The sequence below is a fragment of the Physella acuta genome, unplaced genomic scaffold (genome assembly GCF_028476545.2).
Source record: "Physella acuta isolate Inbredline_101_S28 unplaced genomic scaffold, ASM2847654v3 ptg000353l, whole genome shotgun sequence".
Taxonomy (NCBI): Eukaryota; Metazoa; Mollusca; class Gastropoda; family Physidae; genus Physella; species Physella acuta.
In genome coordinates, this window is record NW_026731872.1 from 780,243 (window position 1) to 808,220 (window position 27,978).

The 27,978-nt window shown below is 44.1% G+C and overlaps 1 protein-coding gene across 4 annotated transcripts; it reads left to right on the top strand.

The window, feature by feature from the left end:
* Positions 1 to 350: 350 nt before the first annotated feature.
* LOC131941226 (protein O-mannosyl-transferase 2) lies at positions 351 to 27,977 on the top strand. Of its 4 annotated transcripts, none has more exons than XM_059300310.1 (20): positions 351 to 418; positions 1,827 to 2,349; positions 2,437 to 2,521; positions 3,139 to 3,243; positions 4,219 to 4,327; positions 4,521 to 4,629; positions 4,922 to 4,987; positions 5,128 to 5,221; positions 5,584 to 5,690; positions 5,772 to 5,854; positions 6,692 to 6,801; positions 8,671 to 8,792; positions 9,999 to 10,077; positions 10,745 to 10,896; positions 12,128 to 12,216; positions 24,813 to 24,961; positions 25,243 to 25,399; positions 25,488 to 25,628; positions 25,779 to 25,890; positions 27,374 to 27,977. In XM_059300310.1, the coding sequence occupies exons 2-20, from the start codon at positions 2,060 to 2,062 to the stop codon at positions 27,477 to 27,479; spliced, it is 2,265 nt and encodes a 754-aa protein (XP_059156293.1). In that variant the 5' UTR covers positions 351 to 418; positions 1,827 to 2,059; the 3' UTR covers positions 27,480 to 27,977. The 4 variants fall into 4 exon arrangements, with proteins under 4 accessions (XP_059156293.1, XP_059156292.1, XP_059156294.1 ...); XM_059300309.1 differs by lacking the exon at positions 351 to 418 and adding an exon at positions 619 to 771; XM_059300311.1 differs by lacking the exon at positions 351 to 418 and adding an exon at positions 842 to 882.
* Position 27,978: the final 1 nt, after the last annotated feature.

A 27,978-nucleotide genomic window follows, 5' to 3' on the forward strand; every position in this document is an offset into this window, starting at 1 on the left:
CGGATGAAAGGTGTAATAATGCATACAAGACAGACAAATAAACAGTCACACACACACATTGCTATATATATATATATATATATATATATATATATATATATATATTATTACAGACCAAGCACAAGTTATTAAAATGTTTAGCTTTTCCTAGTTTATTATTTTAAAAGTTTTAGTGTTTTACTTTTACTAACCCTAAACGGACTTAAGGATAGTTTTAGGTTTAGGCTGCTTGTGGCTTGTTGTAATATTTTATAACAACAAACTTTAATGAATAATATTCTATTGAGAATCTATTGTAAGAAAATAATTTTGGCATAATATTTAATTACTTAGGTCTATGCTGGCCTATACATGTATTAACAAGGATGATTAATCTGCAGAAAGGCCATAAATACCAGGCCACTCTCTACTCATTTCAGTAAGTAGAATCTAGGCCTAACCTCTAAAATACTCTAGATTAGATAGAATCTGGATTTAGATCTAGAAATATACTTCTAGGCTAACTAGAATCTATATCTATTATTATTATATTATTATTAGTGTAATTGTAAAAACAAATTGTTCCGTAGCTTGATAAAAATAATTTTTTTAGATTTATTCCATTGTAAGGGAAAGTACTCGTTGAAATTTGCCTTTATTTGTTATTTGCTAGACACTAGATTCACTAGATCTAGAATCTCAATCTAGACTCTTGGTTTTAGAATTTAGATCTAGATCTAGATTATCTAGATCTAGATTTATTTTATATTAAGTTGATCTAAACCCCAAAAGGTTTAAACTTTCCTCTTAAATACTTACCCAATTTAGAAAATTATAGATCTGGGGCCTTATTATTTTATTTAATATTGTTTAATTTTGAGTCAATGGTCAATGAGTGTTACGGTAAAGTTACTGTTAAATAGTAAATAGTTAGATCTAGTTACAGTTAGTACTACTAGTACTAGACATAGTACTGTTAGTAGTGTTTTAACTTGTTAGGCCAGTTAGGGGGTAAAAGTTACTAAGTTAGATCTAGTAAAACTCCATTTTAGCGTATTTTATTACCCGCTTCACGTTCACCTCCAGTTGAGCGTATTTTATTTTAAACACAACTGAAACCTAATTAATATATTTTAGTGCCTAATTGATTAAATAATATTATAAATTATGTCTAATATTCAGTGATCATGTTTAAATTGAAAATTGAGTAAATTTTAGATTAAGTTTAAGTGAGAAAAAATACACTATACTCATACTGAGACATACTGGCCTATAGGAATTTAAAATTAATTCTTGACCCACATGCAGAGTTTTAATAGTTTTAAAAAAAATTTGGTTTGTTAAAAGTGGTGAACATTTTGCTTGTCAGTTCTCACCCGTATGACATACAGAGGAAGCAAGTTAAGTGAAATAAAAAAAATCTTGTAGAAACAATACATTCTTAATTTCCTAATGAGTCTACTCATTTTAATAGTAGCAAGGTCTAGTTAGTACATCTCGAATCTACCTTAAGTACTAGCTCAACTCCACCCTCTGCCCAAAATAATTAAATTAGCTATAGGCTACCAGCCAACGTAAAACGTTAAACTGATGACTTATAGTAAAATTCTACATAGCTTTGTATGTACACAATCTCTTAGGCTACTTGTAACTTAATTTTAGGTCTATACTAAAACTAAATCACTAGGTCTATTTGTAATTTAGATTAAGCAACATAAAGCTAACTGATAATTTTATTTATGGATAAAAATATAACAAAATTTAGGCCTACTTTTAATGTAAATTATTGTGATATGGCTAAGGAAATATACCTAACTTTTGTATTTCAATTTATTCACTATTGTCAGAATGTAATGTTGTCATGTGATGACAGCTGGCATGTCAATCACTTCCATACTGCCTAAAGGGAAAGTCATTCAAGGCTATGTCCAATTAGAGGCTAAAGTCATTCAAGGCTATGTCCAATTAGAGGCTAGCTGCAGAATCATCATCCACTTCACCTAATACATCTTTTGTTAAAATTCTGGCAAGTGATGTCACAGACTCATCATCTGTGAATCAGTTTTCCACACGTCGTTGTATGAAAAGTTGTATGAAAATGCAAGCTGATTTAAAACTGTCAAACATCCGGCATAGGAATATCACCCAAAGCCACACATCCAAAGGAGCTAAACCATGTGACCGGGGATATTTTGGGTCAAAGCCTGATGACAGGCGTGACCTTAGTGATTGCCAGAGTTCCTCCGAGATCTTGTGGGAGCAAGATGAGAGAAGGAAAGAGACAAAAGCCTACTACCTGTGCTGGCTGGTGCTGACCTCACTCTCCCTCTTGACAAGAGTCTATAACATTGAAACCCCTGCCCATATATGGTAGGTCTGGTTTGTTCAATGTATTTTAAAAATCTGTCCTTCTCATTCCATTATTGAGTATTGTCAACCTTACCACTCATGTTACAGCTGGGATGAAACCCACTTTGGCAAGATGGGGAGCTGGTACATCAACAGAACATTCTTCTTTGATGTGCATCCACCACTCGGCAAGGTATGTTGTCTCAAACCTTGCTTTGTTCTAGGTAGGTTGTCTCAAACCTTGCTTTGTTCTAGGTAGGTTGTCTCAAACCTTGCTTTGTTCTAGGTAGGTTGTCTCAAACCTTGCTTTGTTCTAGGTAGGTTGTCTCAAACCTTGCTTTGTTCTAGGTAGGTTGTCTCAAACCTTGCTTTGTTCTAGGTAGGTTGTCTCAAACCTTGCTTTGTTCTAGGTAGGTTGTCTCAAACCTTGCTTTGTTCTAGGTAGGTTGTCTCAAACCTTGCTTTGTTCTACATCCACGGGCGGTTTTTTAAATGTCTCTTTCAGCTGTCTAAGTGTTTGTTGTAGCACTCACCATTCTTGTCTCAAACCTTGCTAACACCACACCATGTGTGTGTGGAGCTAACACCACACCATGTGTGTGTGGAGCTTACACCACACCATGTGTGTGTGGAGCTAACACCACACCATGTGTGTGTGGAGCTAACACCACATTATGTGTGTGTGGAGCTTACACCACACCATGTGTGTGTGGAGCTAACACCACACTATTGTATGTGTGTTGTGTGGAGCTAAAACCCCACCTTGTATGTGTGGTGTGTGGAGCTAACACCCCCACCTTGTCACCTCAGATGCTGATTGGTCTAGCTGGTGTCCTGACGGGTTATGATGGCAGCTTTCCCTTTAACAAGCCTGGGGACCAATACATGGACACACAGTATGTGGGCATGAGGATGGTGAGTATGGGGACCAATACCTGGACACACAGTATGTGGGCATGAGGATGGTGAGTATGGGGACCAATACATGGACACACAGTATGTGGGCATGAGGATGGTGAGTATGGGGACCAATACATGGACACACAGTATGTGGGCATGAGGATGGTGAGTATGGGGACCAATACATGGGCACACAGTATGTGGGCATGAGGATGGTGAGTATGGGGACCAATACATGGACACACAGTATGTGGGCATGAGGATGGTGAGTATGGGGACCAATACATGGACACACAGTATGTGGGCATGAGGATGGTGAGTATGGGGACCAATACATGGACACAGTATGTGGGCATGAGGATGGTGAGTATGGGGACCAATACATGGACACACAGTATGTGGGCATGAGGATGGTGAGTATGGGGACCAATACATGGACACACAGTATGTGGGCATGAGGATGGTGAGTATGGGGACCAATACATGGACACACAGTATGTGGGCATGAGGATGGTGAGTATGGGGACCAATACATGGGCACACAGTATGTGGGCATGAGGATGGTGAGTATGGGGACCAATACATGGACACACAGTATGTGGGCATGAGGATGGTGAGTATGGGGACCAATACATGGACACACAGTATGTGGGCATGAGGATGGTGAGTATGGGGACCAATACATGGACACACAGTATGTGGGCATGAGGATGGTGAGTATGGGGACCAATACATGGACACACAGTATGTGGGCATGAGGATGGTGAGTATGGGGACCAATACATGGACACACAGTATGTGGGCATGAGGATGGTGAGTATGGGGACCAATAGTGGGCATATGTGGGGGCCTACATGGGTCACACTGGGGGCCTACATGGGTCTCACTGGGGGCTTACATTGGTTTAGAAATAAGAGTGTGGGCTTACCGGGTTTAAAATGTTCTTGGCCTAGTGCCCTGTTGTTGATGCCTATGCTGTGGTGTTGACAGTTCTGTGCTGTGATGGGAGCCCTGCTGGTGCCACTGTCCTACCAAAGTGTCTGGCTCCTGACTCACTCCATCCCTGCCTCAATATTTGCTGCAGCCCTCATTCTCTTTGGTAGGTAGCTTTGTGTGAGCACGTTTGTTAGCTTTTAGTTGCTATATCTGTTGTATCTCATCTGTTGTACCTCATCTGTTGTACCTCATCTGTTGTACCTCATCTGTTGTATGTCATTCGTTATCTAATCTCCAGTCTCTTGTATGTTGTATGTTGTGTTTTGTTGACTTTTAAAACCTGACCTTTGACCCAGATACTGGCACGCTGACCTTGTCCAGACATATCCTGCTTGACCCCATCCTTATGTTCTTCATCATGTCAGCCACATACTCTTGTCTCATGTTTTTGACGTATAAATCCAGGTAAGTGACTACACACTTTTAGCTCTGTATATTTTAACCCCATGTTTTAGCTCTGTATATTTTAACCCCATGTTTTAGCTCTGTATATTTTAACCCCATGTTTTAGCTCTGTATATCTTCAGACCCATGTTTTAGCTCTGTATATTTTAACCCCATGTTTTAGCTCTGTATATTTTAACCCCATGTTTTAGCTCTGTATATCTTCAGACCCATGTTTTAGCTCTGTATATTTTAACCACATGTTTTAGCTCTGTATATTTTAACCCCATGTTTTAGCTCTGTATATTTTCAGCCCTTTCACGCTACTGTGGTGGCTATGGATGTGTGTGACTGGAGTTTGTCTAGCCTGTGCTATAGGGTAAGTTGTGGCCCTACAGTTTGATATATATTTTATCTTTTACAAATGTTGTATTTCAATTTTTTATTTTATAAAATAGATGCTTTACAAGATTAAGTTTGTTGGTCTGTTTGTGTCAAGCAAATGTTTGTATCTTGCAGGGTAAAGTTTGTTGGTCTGTTTGTGATTGTGCTGGTAGGTTACACCACAGCAACAGAACTCTGGGGCCTGTTGTCTGACCTCTCCATCAGCATGGTGAGTCTGGCGTCTGATTGGTTCGTTCAATCTTGTCTGCAGCAAGTTCATTAGCCATTGCTAATTAAATTACAGACACCAGGTTGGATAAATATGAAAGTAATATTTTCTGTATCACTAACTACATACAGCGTCGAGTCCGACTAGTGTGTGGTAAGTAGCATAAAAAACTACAGAATAGTGTGTAGTAAGTAGCATAAAAAACTAGAGTCCAACCAATTCCAACGTCCTGAATCTAAAAAACTAGAGTCCAACCAATGCCAACGTCCTGAATCTAAAAAACTAGAGTCCAACCAATGCCAACGTCCTGAATCTAGCAGTGGTTTGGCTGAAAGTTGAACTGATGGGACTTTTGCTTGCAGGTAACTCTGTGTCACCACGTCATTGCAAGAGTTATTGGCCTTATCATCTTACCTCTTGTGGTCTACAGTTTATTCTTTGCTCTACACTTCCGTGTGCTTGACCACAGGTCAGTCTGCTTCATTAGTCTCTAGCTGTTTAAATATGACTTTACAATCAGAAAATCAATTTTAAAATTTCTCTCCTCCAGCGGAAATGGAGACGGGTTCTTCAGTTCAGGCTTTCAGTCTCAGCTCATTGGAAACAGGCTGTATAATGTCAGCATGCCACAGTGTAAGTCAGTGTCAGCATGTCAGTGTCATCATGTCAGTGTCAGCATGCCACAGTGTAAGTCAGTGTCAGCATGTATGTCAGTGTCAGCATGTCAGTGTCAGCATGCAACAGTGTAAGTCAGTGTCAGCAAGTCAGTGTCAGTATGTCAGTGTAAGTCAGTGTCAGCATGTCAGTATGTCAGTGTAAGTCAGTGTCAGCATGTCAGTGTCAGCATGTCACAGTGTAAGTCAGTGTCAGCATGTCAGTGTCAGTATGTCAGTGTAAGTCAGTGTCAGCATGTCAGTGTCAGTATGTCAGTGTAAGTCAGTGTCAGCATGTCAGTGTCAGCAAGTCAGTGTCAGCATGCCAGTGTAAGTCAGTGTCAGCATGTCAGTGTCAGCATGTCAGTGTCAGTATGTCAGTGTCAGCATGTCAGTGTCAGCAAGTCACAGTGTAAGTCAGTGTCAGCATGCCACAGTGTAAGTCAGCATGTCAGTGTCAGCATGCCAGTGTAAGTCAGTGTCAGCATGTCACAGTGTAAGTCAGTGTCAGCATGTCACAGTGTCAGTGTCAGCAAGTCAGTGTCATCATGTCAGTGTCAGCATGTCATGGTGTAAGTCAGTGTCAGCATGTCAGTGTCAGCATGTCACAGTGTCAGTGTCAGCATGTCACAGTGTCAGCATGTCAGTGTCAGCATGTCACAGTGTCAGTGTCAGCATGTCACAGTGTCAGCATGTCAGTGTCAGCATGTCACAGTGTAAGTCAGTGTCAGCATGTCACAGTGTCAGCATGTCAGTGTCAGCATGTCAGTGACAGCTTACCTGACTTGTGTGATAGATTCTTGTCTTGTGTCCCCAGATGTGGCCTATGGCAGTGAGATCACCTTAAAACAGAGACGGACAGGTGGGGCTTACCTGCACTCCCACCCTCACCTGTACCCAGAGGAGCACCCACCTAAGCAGCAACAGGTGCATCTTTTATAGCTTGACCCAAACTTTGTTGACCTTTTATAGCTTGACCCAAACTTTGTTGACCTTTTATAGCTTGACCCAAACTTTGTTAGTTGACCTTTTATAGCTTGACCCAAACTTTGTTGACCTTTTATAGCTTGACCCAAACTTTGTTGACCTTTTATAGCTTGACCCAAACTTTGTTGACCTTTTATAGCTTGACCCAAACTTTGTTGACCTTTTATAGCTTGACCCAAACTTGTTGACCTTTTATAGCTTGACCCAAACTTTGTTAGTTGACCTTTTATAGCTTGACCCAAACTTTGTTGACCTTTTATAGCTTGACCCAAACTTTGTTGACCTTTTATAGCTTGACCCAAACTTTGTTGACCTTTTATAGCTTGACCCAAACTTTGTTAGTTGACCTTTTATAGCTTGACCCAAACTTTGTTGACCTTTTATAGCTTGACCCAAACTTTGTTAGTTGACCTTTTATAGCTTGACCCAAACTTTGTTGACCTTTTATAGCTTGACCCAAACTTTGTTGACCTTTTATAGCTTGACCCAAACTTTGTTAGTTGACCTTTTATAGCTTGACCCAAACTTTGTTGACCTTTTATAGCTTGTCCCAAACTTTGTTGACCTTTTATAGCTTGTCCCAAACTTTGTTGACCTTTTATAGCTTGTCCCAAACTTTGTTGACCTTTTATAGCTTGACCCAAACTTTGTTGACCTTTTACAGCTTGACCCAAACTTTGTTGACCTTTTATAGCTTGTCCCAAACTTTGTTGACCTTTTATAGCTTGACCCAAACTTTGTTGACCTTTTATAGCTTGACCCAAACTTTGTTGACCTTTTATAGCTTGACCCAAACTTTGTTAGTTGACCTTTTATAGCTTGACCCAAACTTTGTTGACCTTTTATAGCTTGTCCCAAACTTTTTTGACCTTTTATATCTTGACCCAAACTTTGTTGACCTTTTATAGCTTGACCCAAACTTTGTTGACCTTTTATAGCTTGTCCCAAACTTTGTTGACCTTTTATAGCTTGACCCAAACTTTGTTGACCTTTTATAGCTTGACCCAAACTTTGTTAGTTGACCTTTTATAGCTTGACCCAAACTTTGTTAGTTGACCTTTTATAGCTTGACCCAAACTTTGTTGACCTTTTATAGCTTGACCCAAACTTTGTTGACCTTTTATAGCTTGACCCAAACTTTGTTAGTTGACCTTTTATAGCTTGACCCAAACTTTGTTGACCTTTTATAGCTTGACCCAAACTTTGTTAGTTGACCTTTTATAGCTTGACCCAAACTTTGTTGACCTTTTATAGCTTGACCCAAACTTTGTTGACCTTTTATAGCTTGACCCAAACTTTGTTGACCTTTTATAGCTTGACCCAAACTTTGTTGACCTTTTATAGCTTGACCCAAACTTTGTTGACCTTTTATAGCTTGACCCAAACTTTGTTAGTTGACCTTTTATAGCTTGACCCAAACTTTGTTAGTTGACCTTTTATAGCTTGACCCAAACTTTGTTGACCTTTTATAGCTTGACCCAAACTTTGTTGACCTTTTATAGCTTGACCCAAACTTTGTTGACCTTTTATAGCTTGACCCAAACTTTGTTGACCTTTTATAGCTTGACCCAAACTTTGTTGACCTTTTATAGCTTGACCCAAACTTTGTTGACCTTTTATAGCTTGACCCAAACTTTGTTGACCTTTTATAGCTTGACCCAAACTTTGTTAGTTGAGCATCCATGTGGCACCATATGTTGTATGCTTGCTGTACCACATGTTGTATGCTTGCTGTACCACATGTTGTATGCTTGCTGTACCATATGTTGTATGCTTGCTGTACCATATGTTGTATGCTTGCTGTACCAGGTGACCACGTACAGCCACAAAGATGAGAACAACAAATGGAGGATAAAGCCAGCAGACAGGGACCCACCCCAAGAGCTGCTCTACATTCACACTGGGGACTTGGTTCGTCTGGAACATGTTGCGTAAGTTGCATAGACATGTGCCATGTGTCTTTTTTACAACATGCTGCTCAAGTTTTATATAGAACTTCCCAAACATACTTTCATTTTATATGCATAGTTTGATTACCAATTGCTATTTTTAGAAATGTAGCTTTTGTGACGATTTATACTTAAGGTATTACAAATCACGAGCCGACCCGCAGCGTATCATAAGCCGCTATTTAGTTGTTTTATTTTTTACTTTTCAGTAATTCATAATTTGTGAATTCGACAGTACCAATGCTGCCACTGAAAATATTTGCTTTAAAACACTAAACCCCCCCCCCCGTGAAAGCAGCCTCCTCTTAGTTATTTCTTAGTTACCTCCTGTAAGTTTAAAATCGAACTAAATTATCTGCCCCTAATAGAAACCCTGCTCTACGGCTCTATGATTTGTAAACATTTAGCTTTGTAAACATTTAGAGTGAACACTGCTCACCAGACAATGTGGGGGTGGGGTGGGGGTGGTAGTGATAGTAATAGAGAGAGAGAGAGAGGGCGGACTGCAAGGAGGCGCTTGCAGCTTGTTTTCTAACGGCTCCCAGAAGAGAATTATATATATAGATTATTTTTAGAATGTTAGGCCCATCCCAGGTTTTGTTATAGAATTTTTATGAACAAAAGGAAACAACCAAGTTGATATGTTTTCCAAAATAATCTAAGCTTGGTTGATTCCTCTTAGTATTCAATATTTTGTGGCCATCAGGGGCCAAAATTGAATATTTTTTTTTGCAAGAAACCTCCCTGGTAGTATTGTCATCAACTCCCCAAAGTTTCATTGTGATTGGATGAAAGGCATAGTCATGCATAAAGGATACAAAAACCCACATATTTCCATTTTATATATATATATATATATATATATATATATCTACTAGCCGTCCCGGCCAGGCCCTGCTCTGGCTTCTGTGAAAAACCTTTCTGTTAAAGACCATTACCTGTGTGTTTAGTAATCATCATAAACCTGGCATTGCCCACCCAAACCACATATATATATATATATATATATATATATATATATATATATATATATATATATATATATATATATATATATATATATATATATATATATATATATATATATATATATATATATATATATATATATATATATAGACATGAGACAGCTTTCTGATATAAAATACTGCAGGCAGTCTATTTATACTAGACTTAATGTATTTCTAGAACCCGACGTAACTTACACAGCCACAGGGAGCCAGCACCACTCAGCAAACATCACTACCAGGTGTCTGGGTATGGGCAGGTAAGTTTGGTCACCTCATCTGGCACTACCAGGTGTCTGGGTATGGGCAGGTAAGTTTGGTCCTCTCATCTGGCACTACCAGGTGTCTGGGTATGGGCAGGTAAGTTTGGTCCTCTCATCTGGTACTACCAGGTGTCTGGGTATGGGCAGGTAAGTTTGGTCCTCTCATCTGGTACTACCAGGTGTCTGGGTATGGGCAGGTAAGTTTGGTCACCTCATCTGGCACTACCAGGTGTCTGGGTATGGGCAGGTAAGTTTGGTCCTCTCATCTGGCACTACCAGGTGTCTGGGTATGGGCAGGTAAGTTTGGTCCTCTCATCTGGTACTACCAGGTGTCTGGGTATGGGCAGGTAAGTTTGGTCCTCTCATCTGGTACTACCAGGTGTCTGGGTATGGGCAGGTAAGTTTGGTCCTCTCATCTGGTACTACCAGGTGTCTGGGTATGGGCAGGTAAGTTTGGTCCTCTCATCTGGTACTACCAGGTGTCTGGGTATGGGCAGGTAAGTTTGGTCCCCTCATCTGGTACTACCAGGTGTCTGGGTATGGGCAGGTAAGTTTGGTCCTCTCATCTGGTTTCTAGGGTCATGGGGGTGTCAGATTTTATTTGTGTGGGGGAGGGTGGTGTTCAATCTTCATGTTTAAGGGCCATATTTTTTCTATTGGCTAGAATGGAACTGGTGATGCTAATGATATTTGGTTGCTGGAGGTTGAAGGGTCCAGTCCAGGGGAGAGAATTCAAACGGTGAGGTCAAAGATCAAGTTCATCCACTACCATGTCAAATGTTTACTGCACTCCCATGACAAAAAACTTCCTAAATGGTCAGTACACAGTGTGGTTGGGTGGTTTGGTGTGGCTGGGTGGTTTGGTGTGGCTGGGTGGTTTGGTGTGGCTGGGTGGTGTGGTGTTGCTGTGTGGTTTGGTGGTGTGGCTGGGTGGTTTGGTGTGGCTGGGTGGTTTGGTGTGGCTGGGTGGTGTGGTGTTGCTGTGTGGTTTGGTGGTGTGGCTGGGTGGTTTGGTGTGGCTGGGTGGTTTGGTGTGGCTGGGTGGTTTGGTGTGGTTGGGTGGTTTGGTGTGGCTGGGTGGTGTGGTGTTGCTGTGTGGTTTGGTGGTGTGGCTGGGTGGTTTGGTGTGGCTGCGTGGTTTGGTGTGGCTGGGTGGTGTGGTGTTGCTGTGTGGTTTGGTGTGGCTGCGTGGTTTGGTGTGGCTGGGTGGTGTGGTGTGGCTGGGTGGTTAGATGGTGTGGTAGTGTGGCTGGGTGGTGTGGTGTGGCTGGGTGGTTTGGTGTGGCTGGGTGGTGTGGTGTGGCTGGGTGGTGTGGTGGTGTGGTGTGGCTGGGTGGTTTGGTGTGGCTGGGTGGTTTGGTGTGGCTGGGTGGTGTGGTAGTGTGGCTGGGTGGTTTGGTGTGGCTGGGTGGTTTGGTTGAATGGTGTGGTTTGGTGTGGCTGGGTGGTGTGGTTTGGTGTGGCTGGGTGATTTGGTGTGGCTGGGTGGTTTGGTGTGGCTGGGTGGTGTGGTGGTGTTGCTGGATGGTGTGGTTTGGTGGCTGGGTGGTTTGGTGTGGCTGGGTGGTGTGGTGGTGTTGCTGGATGGTGTGGTTTGGTGGCTGGGTGGTTTGGTGTGGCTGCATGGTTTGGTGTGGCTGGATGGTTTGGCTGGATGGTGTGGTTTGGTTTGGTGGCTGGATGGTGTGGTGGTGTTGCTGGATGGTGTGGTAGTGTGGCTGGATGGTGTGGTTTGGTGGCTGGGTGGTTTGGTGTGGCTGCATGGTTTGGTGTGGCTGGATGGTTTGGCTGGATGGTGTGGTTTGGTTTGGTGGCTGGATGGTGTGGTGGTGTTGCTGGATGGTGTGGTAGTGTGGCTGGATGGTGTGGTTTGGTGGCTGGGTGGTTTGGTGTGGCTGCATGGTTTGGTGTGGCTGGATGGTTTGGCTGGATGGTGTGGTTTGGTGGCTGGATGGTGTGGTGGTGGCTGGATGGTGTGGTAGTGTGGCTGGATGGTGTGGTTGGATAGTGTGGTATTGTGTCCCATAATTCCTGTCTGTAATCCCAGGGGTTGGGAGCAGCTGGAAGCAACATGTCAACCTAACCTGAGGGATACAACATCTGTATGGAGTGTTGAGGAGGTCATTGATGCCAGGTGTAAGTCTCACATTAGGTCGTTAGTGCCAGGTGTAAGTCTCACATTAGGTCCTTAGTGCCAGGTGTAAGTCTCACATTAGGTCCTAAGTGCCAGGTGTAAGTCTCACATTAGGTCCTTAGTGCCAGGTGTAAGTCTTATGTTAGGTCGTTAGTGCCAGGTGTAAGTCTCACATTAGGTCCTTAGTGCCAGGTGTAAGTCTCACATTAGGTCGTTAGTGCCAGGTGTAAGTCTCACATTAGGTCGTTAGTGCCAGGTGTAAGTCTCACATTAGGTCCTTAGTGCCAGGTGTAAGTCTCACATTAGGTCCTTAGTGCCAGGTGTAAGTCTCACATTAGGTCGTTAGTGCCAGGTGTAAGTCTCACATTAGGTCGTTAGTGCCAGGTGTAAGTCTCACATTAGGTCCTTAGTGCCAGGTGTAAGTCTCACATTAGGTCCTTAGTGCCAGGTGTAAGTCTCACATTAGGTCCTTAGTGCCAGGTGTAAGTCTCACATTAGGTCCTTAGTGCCAGGTGTAAGTCTCACATTAGGTCCTTAGTGCCAGGTGTAAGTCTCACATTAGGTCGTTAGTGCCAGGTGTAAGTCTCACATTAGGTCCTTAGTGCCAGGTGTAAGTATTATGTTAGGTCGTTAGTGCCAGGTGTAAGTCTCACATTAGGTCCTTAGTGCCAGGTGTAAGTCTCACATTAGGTCCTTAGTGCCAGGTGTAAGTCTCACATTAGGTCGTTAGTGCCAGGTGTAAGTCTTATGTTAGGTCCTTAGTGCCAGGTGTAAGTCTCACATTAGGTCCTTAGTGCCAGGTGTAAGTCTCACATTAGGTCCTTAGTGCCAGGTGTAAGTCTCACATTAGGTCCTTAGTGCCAGGTGTTAGTCTCACATTAGGTCGTTAGTGCCAGGTGTAAGTCTCACATTAGGTCCTTAGTGCCAGGTGTAAGTCTCACATTAGGTCCTTAGTGCCAGGTGTAAGTCTTATGTTAGGTCCTTAGTGCCAGGTGTAAGTCTCACATTAGGTCCTTAGTGCCAGGTGTAAGTCTCACATTAGGTCCTTAGTGCCAGGTGTAAGTCTTATGTTAGGTCGTTAGTGCCAGGTGTAAGTCTCACATTAGGTCGTTAGTGCCAGGTGTAAGTCTCACATTAGGTCCTTAGTGCCAGGTGTAAGTCTCACATTAGGTCCTTAGTGCCAGGTGTAAGTCTTATGTTAGGTCGTTAGTGCCAGGTGTAAGTCTCACATTAGGTCGTTAGTGCCAGGTGTAAGTCTCACATTAGGTCCTTAGTGCCAGGTGTAAGTCTCACATTAGGTCGTTAGTGCCAGGTGTAAGTCTCACATTAGGTCGTTAGTGCCAGGTGTAAGTCTTATGTTAGGTCGTTAGTGCCAGGTGTAAGTCTCACATTAGGTCCTTAGTGCCAGGTGTAAGTCTTATGTTAGGTCGTTAGTGCCAGGTGTAAGTCTCACATTAGGTCCTTAGTGCCAGGTGTAAGTCTCACATTAGGTCCTTAGTGCCAGGTGTAAGTCTCACATTAGGTCCTTAGTGCCAGGTGTAAGTCTCACATTAGGTCCTTAGTGCCAGGTGTAAGTCTTATGTTAGGTCGTTAGTGCTAGGTGTAAGTCTCACATTAGGTCCTTAGTGCCAGGTGTAAGTCTCACATTAGGTCCTTAGTGCCAGGTGTAAGTCTTATGTTAGGTCGTTAGTGCCAGGTGTAAGTCTCACATTAGGTCGTTAGTGCTAGGTGTAAGTCTCACATTAGGTCCTTAGTGCCAGGTGTAAGTCTCACATTAGGTCGTTAGTGCCAGGTGTAAGTCTCACATTAGGTCGTTAGTGCCAGGTGTAAGTCTCACATTAGGTCCTTAGTGCCAGGTGTAAGTCTTATGTTAGGTCGTTAGTGCCAGGTGTAAGTCTCACATTAGGTCGTTAGTGCTAGGTGTAAGTCTCACATTAGGTCGTTAGTGCCAGGTGTAAGTCTCACATTAGGTCGTTAGTGCCAGGTGTAAGTCTCACATTAGGTCCTTAGTGCCAGGTGTAAGTCTTATGTTAGGTCGTTAGTGCCAGGTGTAAGTCTCACATTAGGTCCTTAGTGCCAGGTGTAAGTCTCACATTAGGTCGTTAGTGCCAGGTGTAAGTCTCACATTAGGTCCTTAGTGCCAGGTGTAAGTCTCACATTAGGTCCTTAGTGCCAGGTGTAAGTCTTATGTTAGGTCGTTAGTGCCAGGTGTAAGTCTCACATTAGGTCGTTAGTGCCAGGTGTAAGTCTCACATTAGGTCGTTAGTGCCAGGTGTAAGTCTCACATTAGGTCCTTAGTGCCAGGTGTAAGTCTCACATTAGGTCGTTAGTGCCAGGTGTAAGTCTCACATTAGGTCCTTAGTGCCAGGTGTAAGTCTTATGTTAGGTCCTTAGTGCCAGGTGTAAGTCTTATGTTAGGTCGTTAGTGCCAGGTGTAAGTCTCACATTAGGTCCTTAGTGCCAGGTGTAAGTCTCACATTAGGTCCTTAGTGCCAGGTGTAAGTCTCACATTAGGTCCTTAGTGCCAGGTGTAAGTCTCACATTAGGTCGTTAGTGCCAGGTGTAAGTCTCACATTAGGTCCTTAGTGCCAGGTGTAAGTCTCACATTAGGTCCTTAGTGCCAGGTGTAAGTCTCACATTAGGTCCTTAGTGCCAGGTGTAAGTCTCACATTAGGTCCTTAGTGCCAGGTGTAAGTCTCACATTAGGTCGTTAGTGCCAGGTGTAAGTCTCACATTAGGTCCTTAGTGCCAGGTGTAAGTCTCACATTAGGTCGTTAGTGCCAGGTGTAAGTCTCACATTAGGTCGTTAGTGCCAGGTGTAAGTCTCACATTAGGTCCTTAGTGCCAGGTGTAAGTCTCACATTAGGTCCTTAGTGCCAGGTGTAAGTCTCACATTAGGTCCTTAGTGCCAGGTGTAAGTCTCACATTAGGTCCTTAGTGCCAGGTGTAAGTCTTATGTTAGGTCCTTAGTGCCAGGTGTAAGTCTCACATTAGGTCCTTAGTGCCAGGTGTAAGTCTCACATTAGGTCCTTAGTGCCAGGTGTAAGTCTCACATTAGGTCGTTAGTGCCAGGTGTAAGTCTCACATTAGGTCCTTAGTGCCAGGTGTAAGTCTCACATTAGGTCGTTAGTGCCAGGTGTAAGTCTCACATTAGGTCCTTAGTGCCAGGTGTAAGTCTTATGTTAGGTCGTTAGTGCCAGGTGTAAGTCTCACATTAGGTCGTTAGTGCCAGGTGTAAGTCTTATGTTAGGTCGTTAGTGCCAGGTGTAAGTCTCACATTAGGTCCTTAGTGCCAGGTGTAAGTCTCACATTAGGTCCTTAGTGCCAGGTGTAAGTCTCACATTAGGTCGTTAGTGCCAGGTGTAAGTCTCACATTAGGTCCTTAGTGCCAGGTGTAAGTCTTATGTTAGGTCGTTAGTGCCAGGTGTAAGTCTCACATTAGGTCGTTAGTGCCAGGTGTAAGTCTTATGTTAGGTCCTTAGTGCCAGGTGTAAGTCTCACATTAGGTCGTTAGTGCCAGGTGTAAGTCTCACATTAGGTCCTTAGTGCCAGGTGTAAGTCTCACATTAGGTCCTTAGTGCCAGGTGTAAGTCTTATGTTAGGTCGTTAGTGCCAGGTGTAAGTCTCACATTAGGTTGTTAGTGCCAGGTGTAAGTCTTATGTTAGGTCGTTAGTGCCAGGTGTAAGTCTCTCATTAGGTCCTTAGTGCCAGGTGTAAGTCTTATGTTAGGTCCTTAGTGCCAGGTGTAAGTCTCACATTAGGTCGTTAGTGCCAGGTGTAAGTCTCACATTAGGTCGTTAGTGCCAGGTGTAAGTCTTATGTTAGGTCCTTAGTGCCAGGTGTAAGTCTCACATTAGGTCCTTAAGGTCAGGTGTAAGTCTCTCATTAGGTCCTTAGTGCCAGGTGTAACTCTCACATTAGGTCCTTAGTGCCAGGTGTAAGTCTTATGTTAGGTCGTTAGTGCCAGGTGTAAGTCTTATGTTAGGTCCTTAGTGCCAGGTGTAAGTCTCACATTAGGTCGTTAGTGCTAGGTGTAAGTCTCACATTAGGTCCTTAGTGCCAGGTGTAAGTCTCACATTAGGTCCTTAGTGCCAGGTGTAAGTCTTATGTTAGGTCGTTAGTGCCAGGTGTAAGTCTCACATTAGGTCCTTAGTGCCAGGTGTAAGTCTTATGTTAGGTCGTTAGTGCCAGGTGTAAGCCTCACATTAGGTCCTTAGTGCTAGGTGTAAGTCTCACATTAGGTCCTTAGTGCCAGGTGTAAGTCTTATGTTAGGTCGTTAGTGCCAGGTGTAAGTCTCACATTAGGTCCTTAGTGCCAGGTGTAAGTCTCACATTAGGTCCTTAGTGCCAGGTGTAAGTCTCACATTAGGTCCTTAGTGCCAGGTGTAAGTCTCACATTAGGTCCTTAGTGCCAGGTGTAAGTCTCACATTAGGTCCTTAGTGCCAGGTGTAAGTCTTATGTTAGGTCCTTAGTGCCAGGTGTAAGTCTCACATTAGGTCCTTAGTGCCAGGTGTAAGTCTTATGTTAGGTCCTTAGTGCCAGGTGTAAGTCTTATGTTAGGTCCTTAGTGCCAGGTGTAAGTCTCACATTAGGTCGTTAGTGCCAGGTGTAAGTCTCACATTAGGTCCTTAGTGCCAGGTGTCTCACATTAGGTCCTTAGTGCCAGGTGTAAGTCTTATGTTAGGTCCTTAGTGCCAGGTGTAAGTCTTATGTTAGGTCCTTAGTGCCAGGTGTAAGTCTCACATTAGGTCCTTAGTGCCAGGTGTAAGTCTCACATTAGGTCCTTAGTGCCAGGTGTAAGTCTCACATTAGGTCGTTAGTGCCAGGTGTAAGTCTCACATTAGGTCCTTAGTGCCAGGTGTAAGTCTCACATTAGGTCCTTAGTGCCAGGTGTAAGTCTCACATTAGGTCCTTAGTGCCAGGTGTAAGTCTCACATTAGGTCGTTAGTGCCAGGTGTAAGTCTCACATTAGGTCCTTAGTGCCAGGTGTAAGTCTCACATTAGGTCGTTAGTGCCAGGTGTAAGTCTCACATTAGGTCGTTAGTGCCAGGTGTAAGTCTCACATTAGGTCCTTAGTGCCAGGTGTAATTCTCACATTAGGTCGTTAGTGCCAGGTGTAAGTCTCACATTAGGTCGTTAGTGCCAGGTGTAGTCTCACATTAGGTCCTTAGTGCCAGGTGTAAGTCTCACATTAGGTCCTTAGTGCCAGGTGTAAGTCTCACATTAGGTCGTTAGTGCCAGGTGTAAGTCTCACATTAGGTCCTTAGTGCCAGGTGTAAGTCTCACATTAGGTCCCTAGTGCCAGGTGTAAGTCTCACATTAGGTCCTTAGTGCCAGGTGTAAGTCTCACATTAGGTCGTTAGTGCCAGGTGTAAGTCTCACATTAGGTCCTTAGTGCCAGGTGTAAGTCTCACATTAGGTCCTTAGTGCCAGGTGTAAGTCTCACATTAGGTCCTTAGTGCCAGGTGTAAGTCTTATGTTAGGTCGTTAGTGCCAGGTGTAAGTCTTATGTTAGGTCGTTAGTGCTAGGTGTAAGTCTTATGTTAGGTCGTTAGTGCCAGGTGTAAGTCTCACATTAGGTCCTTATTGCCAGGTGTAAGTCTCACATTAGGTCGTTAGTGCCAGGTGTAAGTCTCACATTAGGTCCTTAGTGCCAGGTGTAAGTCTCACATTAGGTCCTTAGTGCCAGGTGTAAGTCTCACATTAGGTCCTTAGTGCCAGGTGTAAGTCTCACATTAGGTCCTTAGTGCCAGGTGTAAGTCTTATGTTAGGTCGTTAGTGCCAGGTGTAAGTCTTATGTTAGGTCGTTAGTGCTAGGTGTAAGTCTTATGTTAGGTCGTTAGTGCCAGGTGTAAGTCTCACATTAGGTCCTTATTGCCAGGTGTAAGTCTCACATTAGGTCGTTAGTGCCAGGTGTAAGTCTCACATTAGGTCCTTAGTGCCAGGTGTAAGTCTCACATTAGGTCCTTAGTGCCAGGTGTAAGTCTCACATTAGGTCGTTAGTGCCAGGTGTAAGTCTCACATTAGGTCGTTAGTGCCAGGTGTAAGTCTCACATTAGGTCCTTAGTGCCAGGTGTAAGTCTCACATTAGGTCGTTAGTGCCAGGTGTAAGTCTCACATTAGGTCCTTAGTGCCAGGTGTAAGTCTCACATTAGGTCGTTAGTGCCAGGTGTAAGTCTTATGTTAGGTCCTTAGTGCCAGGTGTAAGTCTCACATTAGGTCCTTAGTGCCAGGTGTAAGTCTCACATTAGGTCCTTAGTGCCAGGTGTAAGTCTCACATTAGGTCCTTAGTGCCAGGTGTAAGTCTCACATTAGGTCCTTAGTGCCAGGTGTAAGTCTTATGTTAGGTCGTTAGTGCCAGGTGTAAGTCTCACATTAGGTCCTTAGTGCCAGGTGTAAGTCTCACATTAGGTCCTTAGTGCCAGGTGTAAGTCTCACATTAGGTCCTTAGTGCCAGGTGTAAGTCTCACATTAGGTCCTTAGTGCCAGGTGTAAGTCTTATGTTAGGTCGTTAGTGCCAGGTGTAGTCTCACATTAGGTCCTTAGTGCCAGGTGTAAGTCTCACATTAGGTCCTTAGTGCCAGGTGTAAGTCTTATGTTAGGTCCTTAGTGCCAGGTGTAAGTCTCACATTAGGTCCTTAGTGCCAGGTGTAAGTCTCACATTAGGTCCTTAGTGCCAGGTGTAAGTCTCACATTAGGTCCTTAGTGCCAGGTGTAAGTCTCACATTAGGTCCTTAGTGCCAGGTGTAAGTCTCACATTAGGTCCTTAGTGCCAGGTGTAAGTCTCACATTAGGTCCTTAGTGCCAGGTGTAAGTCTCACATTAGGTCCTTAGTGCCAGGTGTAAGTCTTATGTTAGGTCATTAGTGCCAGGTGTAAGTCTCACATTAGGTCCTTAGTGCCAGGTGTAAGTCTCACATTAGGTCCTTAGTGCCAGGTGTAAGTCTCACATTAGGTCCTTAGTGCTAGGTGTAAGTCTCACATTAGGTCCTTAGTGCTAGGTGTAAGTCTCACATTAGGTCGTTAGTGCCAGGTGTAAGTCTCACATTAGGTCCTTAGTGCCAGGTGTAAGTCTTATGTTAGGTCCTTAGTGCTAGGTGTAAGTCTCACATTAGGTCCTAAGTGCCAGGTGTAAGTCTCACATTAGGTCCTTAGTGCTAGGTGTAAGTCTCACATTAGGTCCTTAGTGCCAGGTGTAAGTCTTATGTTAGGTCGTTAGTGCCAGGTGTAAGTCTCACATTAGGTCGTTAGTGCCAGGTGTAAGTCTCACATTAGGTCCTTAGTGCCAGGTGTAAGTCTTATGTTAGGTCCTTAGTGCCAGGTGTAAGTCTCACATTAGGTCCTTAGTGCCAGGTGTAAGTCTCACATTAGGTCCTTAGTGCCAGGTGTAAGTCTCACATTAGGTCCTTAGTGCCAGGTGTAAGTCTCACATTAGGTCCTTAGTGCCAGGTGTAAGTCTCACATTAGGTCGTTAGTGCTAGGTGTAAGTCTCACATTAGGTCCTTAGTGCTAGGTGTAAGTCTCACATTAGGTCCTTAGTGCCAGGTGTAAGTCTTATGTTAGGTCGTTAGTGCCAGGTGTAAGTCTCACATTAGGTCGTTAGTGCCAGGTGTAAGTCTCACATTAGGTCCTTAGTGCCAGGTGTAAGTCTTATGTTAGGTCGTTAGTGCCAGGTGTAAGTCTCACATTAGGTCGTTAGTGCTAGGTGTAAGTCTCACATTAGGTCCTTAGTGCCAGGTGTAAGTCTCACATTAGGTCGTTAGTGCCAGGTGTAAGTCTCACATTAGGTCGTTAGTGCCAGGTGTAAGTCTTATGTTAGGTCCTTAGTGCCAGGTGTAAGTCTCACATTAGGTCGTTAGTGCTAGGTGTAAGTCTCACATTAGGTCCTTAGTGCCAGGTGTAAGTCTCACATTAGGTCGTTAGTGCCAGGTGTAAGTCTCACATTAGGTCATTGATGCTAGGTGTAAGTCTCACATTAGGTCGTTAGTGCCAGGTGTAAGTCTCACATTAGGTCCTTAGTGCCAGGTGTAAGTCTTATGTTAGGTCGTTAGTGCCAGGTGTAAGTCTCACATTAGGTCCTTAGTGCCAGGTGTAAGTCTCACATTAGGTCCTTAGTGCCAGGTGTAAGTCTCACATTAGGTCCTTAGTGCCAGGTGTAAGTCTCACATTAGGTCGTTAGTGCCAGGTGTAAGTCTTATGTTAGGTCCTTAGTGCCAGGTGTAAGTCTCACATTAGGTCGTTAGTGCCAGGTGTAAGTCTCACATTAGGTCCTTAGTGCCAGGTGTAAGTCTCACATTAGGTCCTTAGTGCCAGGTGTAAGTCTCACATTAGGTCCTTAGTGCCAGGTGTAAGTCTCACATTAGGTCGTTAGTGCCAGGTGTAAGTCTCACATTAGGTCCTTAGTGCCAGGTGTAAGTCTCACATTAGGTCCTTAGTGCCAGGTGTAAGTCTTATGTTAGGTCCTTAGTGCCAGGTGTAAGTCTTATGTTAGGTCCTTAGTGCCAGGTGTAAGTCTCACATTAGGTCGTTAGTGCCAGGTGTAAGTCTCACATTAGGTCCTTAGTGCCAGGTGTAAGTCTCACATTAGGTCCTTAGTGCCAGGTGTAAGTCTCACATTAGGTCCTTAGTGCCAGGTGTAAGTCTCACATTAGGTCCTTAGTGCCAGGTGTAAGTCTTATGTTAGGTCCTTAGTGCCAGGTGTAAGTCTTATGTTAGGTCGTTAGTGCCAGGTGTAAGTCTCACATTAGGTCCTTAGTGCCAGGTGTAAGTCTCACATTAGGTCCCTAGTGCCAGGTGTAAGTCTCACATTAGGTCCTTAGTGCCAGGTGTAAGTCTCACATTAGGTCCTTAGTGCCAGGTGTAAGTCTCACATTAGGTCGTTAGTGCCAGGTGTAAGTCTCACATTAGGTCCTTAGTGCCAGGTGTAAGTCTCACATTAGGTCCTTAGTGCCAGGTGTAAGTCTCACATTAGGTCCTTAGTGCCAGGTGTAAGTCTCACATTAGGTCCTTAGTGCCAGGTGTAAGTCTCACATTAGGTCCTTAGTGCCAGGTGTAAGTCTCACATTAGGTCCTTAGTGCCAGGTGTAAGTCTCACATTAGGTCGTTAGTGCCAGGTGTAAGTCTTATGTTAGGTCCTTAGTGCCAGGTGTAAGTCTCACATTAGGTCCTTAGTGCCAGGTGTAAGTCTCACATTAGGTCCTTAGTGCCAGGTGTAAGTCTCACATTAGGTCGTTAGTGCCAGGTGTAAGTCTCACATTAGGTCCTTAGTGCCAGGTGTAAGTCTTATGTTAGGTCGTTAGTGCCAGGTGTAAGTCTTATGTTAGGTCCTTAGTGCCAGGTGTAAGTCTCACATTAGGTCGTTAGTGCCAGGTGTAAGTCTCACATTAGGTCCTTAGTGCCAGGTGTAAGTCTTATGTTAGGTCCTTAGTGCCAGGTGTAAGTCTTATGTTAGGTCGTTAGTGCCAGGTGTAAGTCTCACATTAGGTCCTTAGTGCCAGGTGTAAGTCTCACATTAGGTCCTTAGTGCCAGGTGTAAGTCTCACATTAGGTCCTTAGTGCCAGGTGTAAGTCTCACATTAGGTCCTTAGTGCCAGGTGTAAGTCTCACATTAGGTCCTTAGTGCCAGGTGTAAGTCTCACATTAGGTCCTTAGTGCCAGGTGTAAGTCTCACATTAGGTCCTTAGTGCCAGGTGTAAGTCTCACATTAGGTCGTTAGTGCCAGGTGTAAGTCTCACATTAGGTCCTTAGTGCCAGGTGTAAGTCTTATGTTAGGTCGTTAGTGCCAGGTGTAAGTCTCACATTAGGTCCTTAGTGCCAGGTGTAAGTCTCACATTAGGTCCTTAGTGCCAGGTGTAAGTCTCACATTAGGTCCTTAGTGCCAGGTGTAAGTCTCACATTAGGTCGTTAGTGCTAGGTGTAAGTCTCACATTAGGTCCTTAGTGCTAGGTGTAAGTCTCACATTAGGTCCTTAGTGCCAGGTGTAAGTCTTATGTTAGGTCGTTAGTGCCAGGTGTAAGTCTCACATTAGGTCGTTAGTGCCAGGTGTAAGTCTCACATTAGGTCCTTAGTGCCAGGTGTAAGTCTTATGTTAGGTCGTTAGTGCCAGGTGTAAGTCTCACATTAGGTCGTTAGTGCTAGGTGTAAGTCTCACATTAGGTCCTTAGTGCCAGGTGTAAGTCTCACATTAGGTCGTTAGTGCCAGGTGTAAGTCTCACATTAGGTCGTTAGTGCCAGGTGTAAGTCTTATGTTAGGTCCTTAGTGCCAGGTGTAAGTCTCACATTAGGTCGTTAGTGCTAGGTGTAAGTCTCACATTAGGTCCTTAGTGCCAGGTGTAAGTCTCACATTAGGTCGTTAGTGCCAGGTGTAAGTCTCACATTAGGTCATTGATGCTAGGTGTAAGTCTCACATTAGGTCCTTAGTGCCAGGTGTAAGTCTCACATTAGGTCGTTAGTGCCAGGTGTAAGTCTCACATTAGGTCCTTAGTGCCAGGTGTAAGTCTTATGTTAGGTCGTTAGTGCCAGGTGTAAGTCTCACATTAGGTCCTTATTGCCAGGTGTAAGTCTCACATTAGGTCGTTAGTGCCAGGTGTAAGTCTCACATTAGGTCCTTAGTGCCAGGTGTAAGTCTCACATTAGGTCCTTAGTGCCAGGTGTAAGTCTCACATTAGGTCCTTAGTGCCAGGTGTAAGTCTCACATTAGGTCCTTAGTGCCAGGTGTAAGTCTTATGTTAGGTCGTTAGTGCCAGGTGTAAGTCTCACATTAGGTCCTTAGTGCCAGGTGTAAGTCTCACATTAGGTCCTTAGTGCCAGGTGTAAGTCTCACATTAGGTCCTTAGTGCCAGGTGTAAGTCTTATGTTAGGTCCTTAGTGCCAGGTGTAAGTCTCACATTAGGTCCCTAGTGCCAGGTGTAAGTCTCACATTAGGTCCTTAGTGCCAGGTGTAAGTCTCACATTAGGTCCTTAGTGCCAGGTGTAAGTCTCACATTAGGTCCTTAGTGCCAGGTGTAAGTCTCACATTAGGTCGTTAGTGCCAGGTGTAAGTCTCACATTAGGTCCTTAGTGCCAGGTGTAAGTCTCACATTAGGTCCTTAGTGCCAGGTGTAAGTCTCACATTAGGTCCTTAGTGCCAGGTGTAAGTCTTATGTTAGGTCCTTAGTGCCAGGTGTAAGTCTTATGTTAGGTCGTTAGTGCCAGGTGTAAGTCTCACATTAGGTCCTTAGTGCCAGGTGTAAGTCTCACATTAGGTCCTTAGTGCCAGGTGTAAGTCTCATATTAGGTCCTTAGTGCCAGGTGTAAGTCTTATGTTAGGTCGTTAGTGCCAGGTGTAAGTCTCACATTAGGTCCTTAGTGCCAGGTGTAAGTCTCACATTAGGTCGTTAGTGCCAGGTGTAAGTCTCACATTAGGTCCTTAGTGCCAGGTGTAAGTCTTATGTTAGGTCCTTAGTGCCAGGTGTAAGTCTTATGTTAGGTCCTTAGTGCCAGGTGTAAGTCTCACATTAGGTCCTTAGTGCCAGGTGTAAGTCTCACATTAGGTCCTTAGTGCCAGGTGTAAGTCTCACATTAGGTCCTTAGTGCCAGGTGTAAGTCTCACATTAGGTCCTTAGTGCCAGGTGTAAGTCTTATGTTAGGTCCTTAGTGCCAGGTGTAAGTCTCACATTAGGTCGTTAGTGCCAGGTGTAAGTCTCACATTAGGTCGTTAGTGCCAGGTGTAAGTCTCACATTAGGTCCTTAGTGCCAGGTGTAAGTCTCACATTAGGTCCTTAGTGCCAGGTGTAAGTCTTATGTTAGGTCGTTAGTGCCAGGTGTAAGTCTCACATTAGGTCCTTAGTGCCAGGTGTAAGTCTCACATTAGGTCATTGATGCCAGGTGTAAGTCTTATGTTAGGTCCTAAGTGCCAGGTGTAAGTCTTATGTTAGGTCCTTAGTGCCAGGTGTAAGTCTTATGTTAGGTCGTTAGTGCCAGGTGTAAGTCTCACATTAGGTCCTTAGTGCCAGGTGTAAGTCTCACATTAGGTCATTGATGCCAGGTGTAAGTCTCACATTAGGTCCTTAGTGCCAGGTGTAAGTCTCACATTAGGTCGTTAGTGCCAGGTGTAAGTCTCACATTAGGTCCTTAGTGCTAGGTGTAAGTCTCACATTAGGTCGTTAGTGCCAGGTGTAAGTCTCACATTAGGTCCTTAGTGCTAGGTGTAAGTCTCACATTAGGTCGTTAGTGCCAGGTGTAAGTCTCACATTAGGTCCTTAGTGCCAGGTGTAAGTCTTATGTTAGGTCCTTAGTGCCAGGTGTAAGTCTCACATTAGGTCCTTAGTGCCAGGTGTAAGTCTCACATTAGGTCATTGATGCCAGGTGTAAGTCTTATGTTAGGTCGTTAGTGCCAGGTGTAAGTCTCACATTAGGTCCTTAGTGCCAGGTGTAAGTCTCACATTAGGTCCTTAGTGCTAGGTGTAAGTCTCACATTAGGTCCTTAGTGCTAGGTGTAAGTCTTATGTTAGGTCGTTAGTGCCAGGTGTAAGTCTTATGTTAGGTCATTACGGCTGGCACCTCATAAAGCAGGTTGTGTACGACATGACTGATGCCAGGGTCTCCTCTGTCTCCCAGTGCCAAACGTGAGTTTTGAGGTGTACTCGCCAAGTTTCCTGGAGAAGTTTCTAGAGAGCCACGCCGTCATGACCCAGGGCAACAGTGGACTCAAGCCTAAGGAGGGGGAGATGACCTCACGACCTTGGCAGTGGCCTATAGACTACAGGGTACTCTTCTCATGTGTGCGAGCTAGTTGTCTGGGGGAGGTTTGAGGTGCTTGTCTTGGGGAGATGGGAGGGTTGGGAGGTGCTTTCTGTGGAGATGGGAGGGGTGGGAGGTGCTTGTCTGTGAGGGGTGGGAGGTGCTTTCTGGGAGGGGGTGGGAGGTGCTTGTCTAATGTGTCTGTGAGGGGTGGGAGGTGCTTGTCTGGGGGAGGTGGGAGGTGCTTTCTGAGATGGGTGGGGGACGCTTGTCTAAGAGGTTGTTGAGCCATCATCTCGCCCCCCAGGGTCAGGTGTTCTCTGGCCAGGACCACAGGATCTACATGCTGGGCAACCCTGTCATCTTCTGGTTCCTGCTGGGGGTCAAGGCTGTGTTTATCATCATCTGGGTTTCCTTTTCTGTCTGTGTCAAGCGCAAGTTCTCCATCAACCCAAATCTCAAAGGTAAACTTTCTTAGCTGTAGGTTGGCTGAAATTTGTTTGTTAGCTGGGCCCATAGATCTGTTTAATTTGTTGTATGTTATTTTCCCAGTTTACTGCCAGCGTACACTAAAAGTCTGCTGGTGGCTGCTGATTGGCTGGTTCCTACACTACGCACCTTTTTGGGGCATGACACGAGTCCTGTATTTCCATCATTACTTCCCAGCATTCCTCTACAGTGCCATGTTTGGAGGTCAGTGCTTTGTGTGAGAAAGTTTGGAGGTCAGTGCTTTGTGTGAGAAAGTTTGGAGGTCAGTGCTTTGTGTGAGAAAGTTTGGAGGTCAGTGCTTTGTGTGAGAATGTACAAGACAGGTGGTTAACCCATTGTTTGTACCTGCGCCAGGTGTGATGCTAGACTTCCTCATCACGCTGCTGTGTGTGTGTGTGTCTGACAACTTGGCCATGAGAATCTTCCATTGGTGTCTGGTCCTCATCGCGGCCTTCATCTTGTGGAGGTAAGCAACTTATGCTCTAAGTCTGCTACATCTAACGCTGCCTTCATCTTGTGGAGGTAAGCAACTTATGCTCTAAGTCTGCTACATCTTGTGGAGGTAAGCAACTTATGCTCTAAGTCTGCTACATCTAACGCTGCCTTCATCTTGTGGAGGTAAGCAACTTATGCTCTAAGTCTGCTACATCTTGTGGAGGTAAGCAACTTATGCTCTAAGTCTGCTACATCTTGTGGAGGTAAGCAACTTATGCTCTAAGTCTGCTACATCTAACGCTGCCTTCATCTTGTGGAGGTAAGCAACTTATGCTCTAAGTCTGCTACATCTTGTGGAGGTAAGCAACTTATGCTCTAAGTCTGCTACATCTAACGCTGCCTTCATCTTGTGGAGGTAAGCAACTTATGCTCTAAGTCTGCTACATCTTGTGGAGGTAAGCAACTTATGCTCTAAGTCTGCTACATCTTGTGGAGGTAAGCAACTTATGCTCTAAGTCTGCTACATCTTGTGGAGATAAGCAACTTATGCTCTAAGTCTGCTACATCTAACGCTGCCTTCATCTTGTGGAGGTAAGCAACTTATGCTCTAAGTCTGCTACATCTAACGCTGCCTTCATCTTGTGGAGGTAAGCAACTTATGCTCTAAGTCTGCTACATCTAACGCTGCCTTCATCTTGTGGATGTAAGCAACTTATGCTCTAAGTCTGCTACATCTTGTGGAGGTAAGCAACTTATGCTCTAAGTCTGCTTCATCTTGTGGAGGTAAGCAACTTATGCTCTAAGTCTGCTACATCTTGTGGAGGTAAGCAACTTATGCTCTAAGTCTGCTACATCTTGTGGAGGTAAGCAACTTATGCTCTAAGTCTGCTACATCTTGTGGAGGTAAGCAACTTATGCTCTAAGTCTGCTACATCTTGTGGAGGTAAGCAACTTATGCTCTAAGTCTGCTTCATCTTGTGGAGGTAAGCAACTTATGCTCTAAGTCTGCTACATCTTTTGGAGGTAAGCAACTTATGCTCTAAGTCTGCTACATCTTGTGGAGGTAAGCAACTTATGCTCTAAGTCTGCTACATCTTGTGGAGGTAAGCAACTTATGCTCTAAGTCTGCTACATCTTGTGGAGGTAAGCAACTTATGCTCTAAGTCTGCTACATCTTGTGGAGGTAAGCAACTTATGCTCTAAGTCTGCTACATCTTGTGGAGGTAAGCAACTTATGCTCTAAGTCTGCTACATCTTGTGGAGGTAAGCAACTTATGCTCTAAGTCTGCTACATCTAACGCTGCCTTCATCTTGTGGAGGTAAGCAACTTATGCTCTAAGTCTGCCACATCTAACGCTGCCTTCATCTTGTGGAGGTAAGCAACTTATGCTCTAAGTCTGCCACATCTAACGCTGCCTTCATCTTGTGGAGGTAAGCAACTTATGCTCTAAGTCTGCCAAGTCTAAATGACAATGTCCATGACATGTGCCTACAAATGTCAACTTGTGTTTCAGTTTTTACCTCTTCTACCCCCTGACCTACGGAATGTTTGGACCAATGGCAAGTGAGGAAAACAGCTCCATGCATCGGCTCAAGTGGATGGAATCCTGGGACATTTAGCTGGACGGTGGGAGGGGACATTTAGCTGGACGGTGGGAGGGGACATTTAGCTGGACAAAGGGGGTGGGGGTCCACTTAGGTGGACAGCTGGTTCCTGACATTCCAAATGATGTTAAAGTCAAATCAAACTTTTATTGCCATAGCAGATTGTCCATGTATATTTACTTATAAATATTTATTTGTTTCTCACTGACCCACCTTACTGCTGACTACTTCATTGATTGCATTTATCACTGCTGCACTATATGGCCTAGTTCATGATTTTAATAGCAGATTACTCTCCCCTTGTGTCTGTTTACAAACATGACCATTTACTCCAAGTACCACAAGAGGGTGTGGGCAACCCCCCAGACATGTGTCCTGTAATCTTTCAGCTTTACCCATGATGAAATGTATATAGAGAATCTCCAAATAATTTTAAACACAATTATTTATCTCACAGATTTGTTTAGTATTTGAATCACTGTATGACCAGAGCAGCACAAAATGTACTCAACTG

Coding starts and splice junctions, on each gene's coding strand:
- LOC131941226 (XM_059300310.1), top strand. CDS start 2,060: ATGAAAAGTTGTATGAAAATGCAAGCTGATTTAAAACTGTCAAACATC. Junction 2,350..2,436: donor GAAACCCCTGCCCATATATG/GTAGGTCTGGTT, acceptor CTCATGTTACAG/CTGGGATGAAACCCACTTTG. Junction 4,630..4,921: donor TTTTTGACGTATAAATCCAG/GTAAGTGACTAC, acceptor GTATATTTTCAG/CCCTTTCACGCTACTGTGGT.